Source organism: Chaetodon auriga, chromosome 18, assembly GCF_051107435.1.
Source record: "Chaetodon auriga isolate fChaAug3 chromosome 18, fChaAug3.hap1, whole genome shotgun sequence".
Taxonomy (NCBI): Eukaryota; Metazoa; Chordata; class Actinopteri; order Chaetodontiformes; family Chaetodontidae; genus Chaetodon; species Chaetodon auriga.
In genome coordinates this window covers 18,113,089-18,122,297 of record NC_135091.1, presented here as the reverse complement: position 1 = coordinate 18,122,297, position 9,209 = coordinate 18,113,089, and the positions used below count along the sequence as shown (strand labels likewise).

At 43.1% G+C, this 9,209-nt stretch overlaps 1 protein-coding gene across 1 annotated transcript; it reads left to right on the top strand.

Annotated features, from left to right (window-relative positions):
• The first annotated feature begins 5,932 nt into the window (after positions 1 to 5,932).
• On the top strand, positions 5,933 to 9,174 carry LOC143335927 (thrombomodulin-like). The gene has a single exon (XM_076755631.1). The coding sequence runs from the start codon at positions 5,948 to 5,950 to the stop codon at positions 7,610 to 7,612; it is 1,665 nt and encodes a 554-aa protein (XP_076611746.1). The 5' UTR covers positions 5,933 to 5,947; the 3' UTR covers positions 7,613 to 9,174.
• The last annotated feature ends 35 nt before the right edge of the window (positions 9,175 to 9,209 follow it).

The following is a 9,209-nucleotide window of genomic DNA, read 5'->3' as shown; positions in this document are numbered from 1 at the left end:
CATCTGGATGGTCATGTTCTCGATGTGTGCCCACTGTTACCACCCATGACATAGCAACAGCGCTTAGTCAATTCCTCAGGGTGTGGGTGGCACAGGACGGCTGATAAACGAAAGTGTCATGCTTTTGTGTGTGTATGTGTGTGTGTGCATGTGAGGCCACGGGGGTAAATTAACCTCATCTCTCCTCTCTTTTATCCTCATCCAGGACATGGAAACACATGCCTTTTCCTCCTCCACTGGTGACAGCTCTCTCACACTCTCTGTAGTCCTTGGCCGTACCTTAAGGTCATTGGCAGCTGCCATGAAACTGACAGTAAAACTTCCATTCAGGTTAACGGTTAGGAAAATATTGTGTTCATGCTAGTAAAATCCAACAGGATCTGCGCTGTTGTTAATGGGGAAGGTCAGGTAGAGTCAAGCGGACAGGAGTGTTGTTAAAAACATCTCATCGGATCCAAAAGTTCGCAGTGTTTGAGGTGGATCTCAGTGAGCCCGATAATATGACGCATAACATGTTGAAAAGAGGAAAAAAAAGCAATCAGGGTTTATCAATAATACATTCAAGTGCTAAAACTGATTTGGAAGCTTCAACAACTCACCATGATGGCTAAAATGGAGATGCTCAGATCTCAATAGGGCCCACTACCCAGAGCCCAAGTATCTGTATCTGTTCTGACCGAGTCGTTATCGGTGCATCTCTGGGCTAAACCATTAGAAGAAAGTCAACAGAATGTTTCCTGGTTGCAAGAAAGCACCAAACTGCAATCACTGTTGCTGCACTCATCCATAGCTGATGGTTCAAGCTGGTGATTGGATTTTTCTTGCAGGGTGAAAAAGGCCTGATTAGACCAGTGATGGTACAGTGAAATCAATCAATGCATCTCAGCGATATAGTTGGTGCTAGAGACATAATGTCTATGTTGGTGAAGTGCTGCACCCGGCAAGCTAACAGCTAACTCACTAGCACAAGTCAGTTACAGTGGCTTCTATAGTTCCTCTCTCTTTTCCCTCTACCAAGATATTCCCCTATTTTGGACTTCACAGGTCTCCATCCCTTTAGAGTTCAGTGCTATGAAGACTTGCAAGTGGTTAACAGCACAAATTCACAGGTCAAAGCTGACCAAAGTTGAACTCATCCCAAAAATTTGTTTAGATTTACTTGCTCCGTCGAGTGAATCCATTACTCACAGCAATTCCATTGGCACTAACTGAAAATGAAACTTCAGATGAGCAGGACTTCAAACTGCCAACCACTGTTATCTGAGCAGAAAATGAGTGTACAACCGCCAGAACCCCTGTAATTCAGCTCAACTTGACTGTGGAAAACATAAAACATGACATCCATAGTTTTCTACCACTCCCTGCCCTCTCTGTCGGTTACTGAGGCCAGAAAAATCAAGATTTGGGCAAAGTTAGTGTTGTAGCCCAGCTTTTTTTAGCTTGTGTTGCCAGTTAATCAGCGCTGAAGAAGTCAAATCAACTGCTGAAACCAGATATCGGGGATTTTCTACTTGCTTCAACACAATTTTTTTTTTAGGATTAGCATTTTATTCCACATTGCTGTGGTGGTTCTTGTCTGTATATTGTGTATGAGGTTTCACTGAAGGGTTGGCAGAGCAACACTGCGTCTGACATGTTTATAGTGCTACAAATCAGTTAATTTTCTACGGTTCAGAGGTTTTTTACACAAACTACTGGTTACACATGAACTATTACATTATCATAATTTAGTTTTGGAAAGGATGTGAAAGTGAGGCCAATTTTTTTTTTTTTTTAAGCGCAGCTGCCTTTAATAGAAGAAGTAACATGGCTCCTTATGTTTAAGCACTGAGTGTGCAGGCTGTGTGTACGTGCATGGGTATGACTTATCCGGGATTTCCACCGGGCACGTATTTGTGACATCACAAATGCAACACTCATTCGCTCCGTCCTCCATGCGTCTCCCTACTGGTTTCAGAAGCAGAGCGTCTTGCCCGCCGAGCTTTGTTGCTCAGATCGTGTCTATTTGGTTATTTTCCTCGATTTTTGGCCTTCTAACATAGGTTGGTCAGCTTTGTAGTTAAAAGCACGGGGTGTTTTATTTTGAAAATTTACTGGCTTCTTCACACCTTTCCTGTGTCTGACTTTCCGTCCGGCTTGATCTGCTCTGTGGACAGTGTCATGATTGACACGTCATCCATTAAAAATAGATTCAGTGTGTATTCTCCACAGGACATTAGATACGCTTCTGGAACACTTGTGATGCGGAGACTCTACACACCTGGTGGAACTGCACACATTGACCAGAATGGTAGCCATCAGCTCCATCATACGCGTCATGGACGGAAAACGGATGTTTCAAGGATGCACTTCAAAACCAGTTAACTGGGGACAGCTGGTGCAATTGAGGACAAAAGCCATGTCTCCAAATGGATTTTTGGGTCAGTGGTTGAGGTTAGGTTTGGTTAGGGTTAGGCAAGGAGTGGTTAGGGTTAGGATAGAGGTTAGGGTAAGTCTCAAGGAATAAATGTAACCCCTAAATTCTGCCGGGTGCCGAACATCCATATTCCGTCCGCCACATGTATGAAAGAGCTGATCGCTGCCATTCTAGTCAATGAGTGCAACTCCACCGGCTGCACACTGAGTCTATTTTTGAGGGAAGGTGCGTCAATCTGCACAGAGTAGATCGAGTCAGACAGCAAGTCAGACAAGTTGGAATCTCAGGGTAAGTCTATCTAATTTCCTCAAATGTCACCCAAGTAAGTGTGTTTGTGTGTGTGTGTGTGTGTGTCTGTGTGTGTGTGTGAGTGGAAAGCGGGGTCCATGAGCACTGATGAATGTGTCAAGGACGTTGAAGGTGACATTGATTGAGGAGGAGGAGGATTACTTTCCGATATATTCTGTAGATTTCTGCTGCAGTCCAGCCAAGCTTTCTTTTTACTGCACTTCAGCAACAGGCTGAGGACGTTGTCCTTAACATTTGACCGTAAGTTGGGCGTATGTATCTAATCTTTCACAGGCAGCAGGAAACTAGAGAGGCCTTCACCAGTCAGTCACAATGAAGCTGCTTTAACATGTTCAAAAAAACGTTCAGAGCAATATCACAAATATCCAATTAAAACAAGACCGCGCTGAGGATGTTGTTAGTGGCACCAAAGTTTGCCCAAGAAACTGCATCAGATGGTTTTATTATGAAAACACAGCGAACATGGCGACTGGAAAGAGTCGGCTTTGATTTAGGAGAAACAAAACAGTCCTCAGACACGTCTTGAACGTTCCCCTGGGTGCAGTCATTTTCGGCATAAAGATAGATATCAGAGAAAATATTTACTGGGACCGACTGGCCTGGCTCTTGTCGCCAAGCGGACTTCTTGTTGATATTACACAGAAGTGTGTGTTACTGTGTTGGACTGAATCCATGCCGCTCGCTGCTAGGCGTGCTGGCAAAGGTCAGAATCTTCAAATTAAACGCTCACCACTCAAATAAAAACACTGAACTGATTATTTTGTTTCTGCAGCATGAACAAAGGATTCCCTTCCCCGTACGCCTCGGTCACATCCCCTCCACCCCATTCCATCCCACCACACCTCTCTCATGACGGAAAATAAGCACTGAAATAGCATGGAGCCTACCACCTCTGTGAATTGTGGGTACTTCCTCACTGTGTCATAAACGCATACAGTTACCCTGAAAAGTCAATTTTCGCATCTCTGAATACAAATTTGGTTACTGCTGATAGTCATTTACATAATAATTTGCTCATGATTCTGTATGGCGTGGAAACATTATTTCTTCTTTTACATCCACTGAGTCACTCTGTGTCACTCTGGGAGGGAATCAATCGGATGTGATCACATTCATTCAAATGTGCTCAACCAAAAAAACTCCACCTGGAAACAGAGCAGCTCAAGATATGAGAATGCAGGTTTACATAATGTTGTTCTTGTCACGTTTTGTTTCTGCATCCCGTGGCTGACGAAGTGTGTCCAGCCCTCTTTTCTTAATTCCAACGTCCAGTCACTTTCCCCCCCTGAGGAAAGTGGAAGGCAGCTCTCTTCCTCCTCTGCTGGCACCATAAATCTGAGAGAAGTTGTTGAATAGTAGAAGGATGATGATTGATTTAGATTGACCATAAGTTAGACAATTGTGTCTCTCCCGCTGTAGTTATTATTGTATCATAAGGAAGCTCGTCCGCCTTCCAAGTCCATGAGTCAGCGTACCTCCTGGAAGGAGGGGTTTTTTTTGTTCAGGTTTCCAATATTACGCATTTTAAATTCAGCTGTAATGTTACACATGGTGATTTCGTCATGGTAATCAAGAAAAAGTCCACACTGCTGGTATTCACATTCTTTATTCACAGGAAGTCAAGCAGTTGTGAAAAGACCGAATCAAAATTAACACTTCGGAACGAAAAATGTTGAGCTGCATTAACAGGTCTTTTTTTGGCCACTTGGTGGCAAGAAACAAGATGAAAACACAACAGATTATCACCTTACAAAGGCTGCTAATATGCTAATAAAAAACAGTATTAAACTGTTGTGTCTCTGTCCGCCTGGCAAATATTCGCTCTTCTTTTAGCTCTGTTTTGGTCTCCACCAACTCTTGAGGGAGGTGTCTGGCTCTTTGGCCACTACCTGCTCTGTTATGTTCACCAGCTAGTGGCTAACTTTGTCTCTCTGCCATTTGGTGCTGGGCAGTTAGTTGAGCTAGTTAAAAGACTGGTGAGACAGAACCAAAGCAGTAAAGTTGCAGACTGAAAAGAGGTGAAAATTCTTTGTGGGTTTTTGAAGTTTGAATGGATTTTTTTTGAGAATTCTGACAAATCTTACCTTGTAAAATGCTCATTTATTGAAGAACAACATGCAGGTCACATTTTAAGGTGATGCAAAATCCAACACATTTATATTGATGAGGATATTGATAGGTATTGTTTAAAATATGCCAACATAAGTAAATCATATTTTGAAATGTGGTTGAATGTATTGTATGTATAACTTTACCTGTAAAGTCAAAAAACTTTGATTAAAAAAGTGCAATATTTCCCTCAGAGGTGAGAATATAAAGCTTTACAAACCAGAAAACGTTCCACTCTCTCGAAATTCTTTCCATTTTTTTTTTTACATTATTCATATTAAACATTACATTACTCTGACATGCAGTTCAACTCCTTTGTTATTTTGTGTCCAATTTGTGCTTTTTCATTGTCTTTTCCCTAAAATCTCAATGTGTTTTTAATCATGATGTGGCCAAACGTCCTGCTCCCAATACACCGATTTATTTGAACTGCCTTATCTTCTTTTCTCCTTCAGCTATTCTGCTCTCAACCAAGGCAAATATGAAGGTCAAGATAAAAAGTGACACTGATGCTAAACTGGGATCTGCCTCTAAACACAGTTTGATTTATAGGTTTATCCAGACCAGGAGATTCTAAACATTTCAAATAACAAATATTTAATGTCAGATTGTGACATCTGTTTTACATTAAATTGGTCTTATATTGCTTAACGTATTTAGGGAGCATTTTGTTTGTCGGCCTATATATGACGGACAAAAAAAAAAAAGAAGAAACTCTAAAGATCACACGTGTGTCACTGTATGTGAGACTTGGATTTTTGGCAGCGGCCTCTTTCCCATGAGGCTCTTACTAACAGGAATATCATCTAAATCAAGATGGGGAAGAGTCACTCATGAGGGAGGATTAAGAGATTTTGCTCATCCTCCTCTTATTAAAAGTTCATCTACCCGCGGGTGTGTGTGTGTGTGTGTGTGTGTGTGTGTGTGTGTGTGTGTGTGTGTGTGTGTGTGTGTGTGTTGATGGGCCAGTCTCTTTGCGATAAGGATTTTGGACAGCGTGGGGGTTGAGCAATCAGACCGGGGCTTAAACCACTGGCCAGGACGGAACTTCCTTCCTCTCCTGAAAAAAAAAAAAAAAAAAACCTCCACTTGCAGGCTTTTATAAACGGGACTATGTTGAGCTTCCAGTCCAGCTTCGGATCGTCGAACACAGACGTTTTTACGACGATATTGAACTTTCCTAACGTCGACATGATGACTTGGACGACACACGCAGTGCTGTTGGCTGTGCTGTTCCTCTGCGGGCTGGACAAACCGGTGCGCTCTCAGCTCGGTCACTGCACCGGGAGTCAGTGCTTTGCGCTGTTCCAGAAACCCGGCGATTTTGAGGGCGCACAGAAAAGCTGCAAAGACTCTGGTGGACAGTTATTTGTGTTCAGTTTGACAAAGATAGAGACGATACTGACGAGTCTACCCAGCGGGTTCAGCCGTAGTTTCTGGCTGGAGCAGCACAGTGCCGGCGGGCCAACAGAGGAAGCTGCAACAGGTCCCTTAAACTGCTCCTCCATCTCCATGTTGACGGGAAGGAACTACACGCTGTTGTGGAAGCCGTGCCAGGAAAACCTGGACGGATACCTGTGCCAATATACATTCGAGGAGCCGTGCAATAGGTTGCAGGCAGTTGGAGGCACACAGGTGAAGTACACCGCGTTTATGGGCTTCGAGGTGAAAGACTCCGAAACATTTCCACCAGGAACCATTGCTGTGGCGGAGAAGGTTGGCGCTAAACATCCGGAATCGAAGCATGTGTGTTTTTCCCGCGATTGGATGCGAGCTCCGTGGAGCTGCGAGGTGCTGCAGGGCGGCTGTGAGCATAACTGCAACTCTACGACGCACACCTGTATCTGTCCCGCGGGGCAAACTCTCCATCCCAACAAAATCACCTGCGACGCGGATCCGTGCGCAGACTGTGAGCAGGAGTGCCCGACAGGGTACAGGCTGGCGAAGGACAGGAGGAGCTGCGTGGACATCAACGAGTGTGAGGAGGAGGACCCGTGCACAGGTGAGGGTGAGGAGTGTAAGAACACCCAGGGAGCGTTCCAGTGCATCTGCAAAGATGGCTTCGAGGCAGAGGATGGAGTGTGTGTGAACGTCACAATCTGTGAAAGGTGTGAGCACATGCTGTGTGATAAATTCAATGGGGTTTATGAGTGTGTGTGCAGGAAGGGGTTCAAGGTGTCACCCAAAGATCCCACCAAATGTGAGATGCACTGCACGGAGAGAGATTGTCCAGCCAGATGCATCCCCAACACTGACAATGAGATGGAGGGCATACCTCAGTGCTTCTGCCCTGATGGTTACATTCTGGACACAATTAACAACACAGCCATCTGCAGCGACATAAACGAATGTGAGCAGGAGAAGCCGTGTGATCACAAGTGTGAAAATACACTCGGCAGCTTCAGATGTTTGTGCGATGAGGGGTTCAAGCTGTACAAAGAGTACATGTGTGTGCCCATCGAGGAGGAGGAGGAGGAAGAGGGCTCAGGCTCAAGTACTCCATACCCCACACCGGCCGGCACCCACCCAGTCACTGTGCCCTCTTACATCAAGACCGGCAGCATCCTGAGCATCACCATGTTCATGGTGCTGTGTGCCGCGCTGCTGTTTTTCATCATCCAATACACGGCCAGACGTTGCGGCAAGTTTGAGCTTTCCACCTTCAAACATCCAAATATGGATATTTTATATCTGCAGCAGGTGACCACGGAGACATATAAGAGGTTATCCTTTGACAAACCCTTTAAAAATGACTCACAGATACTTCAGTCGCACTAATGAGGCAGTGGGCTGCTTTTCAACCTCCTTCTCATGTCACATTGCACTGTTTTTCTGTCCTCAGAGACATCAGATATAGCCGACAATATGGGACTTTTCCAGTTATCCATAGGCAGTGTTAACGGAAACTGTTTATCTTTTAAAGCTACAAGCAATCACATCCTGTAAAGTCAAACTGTACATGATAGTAGTGGATACATATGAAATGAAGATACAGGACTTTAAAGGAAAACAGCATAGTGCTTTTTGAATGTATAATAGATTCCTGTATGAATTGTTGTTTATTTGCCTCCTAGTTATCAACCTTGTTGCAGAAGTATAAACAAATTGGGTTTCCATCTCAATTGGGCCAATTTTTGGAGTTATATATATTAAATAAGATGCTGTAAATCAGAAAAAAAGTGTAACAGTAATGGTACTAAAAAGTTAGTATGGCCACTTTTTTTTTTTTTTTTTAGGTCATTCTCTTCAAAAGGGTTACAAATCCAGCAAAATAAGACCTATTTTTGTGTCAGCGACATATGAATGACAAGAATCTCATACGACAGAGCCGGTTTTATGTTATATTTCACGTTGTTGCTGTCTAATTACACTGTAATCACAGTGTACTGCACTGTAGTTAAGCTCTTTAAAGTAAAAAGCTAAATGTGCCTCAGCCTTTGCACGACACTTTCACTCACCATACCACGAGTCCACATATTGCTTGTAATACACTGTACTTGTAACCTACCTAAGTTAAAACTCGATGGTTTTTATCGTTTGGTAAAATAACGCTTTGAACTTTTAGTACTGATGTTTTGAATGTTCATCTTAGCCGAATGCACATTATTTGCGTTCTGGTGTTGTCTGCTCATGAACTATGGTTATGCATTTTGGTTTATGATATTTGAGACATATATAAGGTATATCTGCTTTTAAAGTGGACCACTGTTTGTTTTGGGATGTATCGGTTGCTGTGGGAACTGTTTCAGTTCAGGCTTGTCTCGCTTTATAGACCAATTCCACATGCACACATCTGGTGTGTATATTCCAAAATGACAAGCCCACATTCTCAAATGTCCCATGTTTAGTTTATTTACTGTAAGTCAAAGATATTGGTGTTTCTGGGTGAATGCCTTGATTTATTTATTTAAGACATTATACTGCAAATGGTATCACACAAAACAGTTACAGTCACAGTTCTGTTGGTTTATGTGCATTGGAACAGAAGTGTAATGTAATTACATGTTTCCATGTTCACTGATAATCCTGAGGTGCTATACTGGCTGTTCATTGCTACCACTGACATCTTCATGAGGTTGAATGTTCATAACTTTACTGTATAGCTGACTGCTCTTGGGGCCACAGATGCTGGGCAGTAGGCTTTGAGAAAGCAACTCAACGTGAATGTAAATCTGTGCTGCTATGGTCTCCATATATATGAAAACACATTTGCACCTCAGTCTGATGTGCCCAGTCAATACATGTCTGTATAACAGGCTTAATGCAAGCTTTCACTTATCGCAGTGTTTGATGTCATGCGAGTGAACATGTCACTACTGAGTAATAAAAGATTGAAAGTTGGAGACAAAGGTTGTTTTGTTTTGTTTTGTTTTGT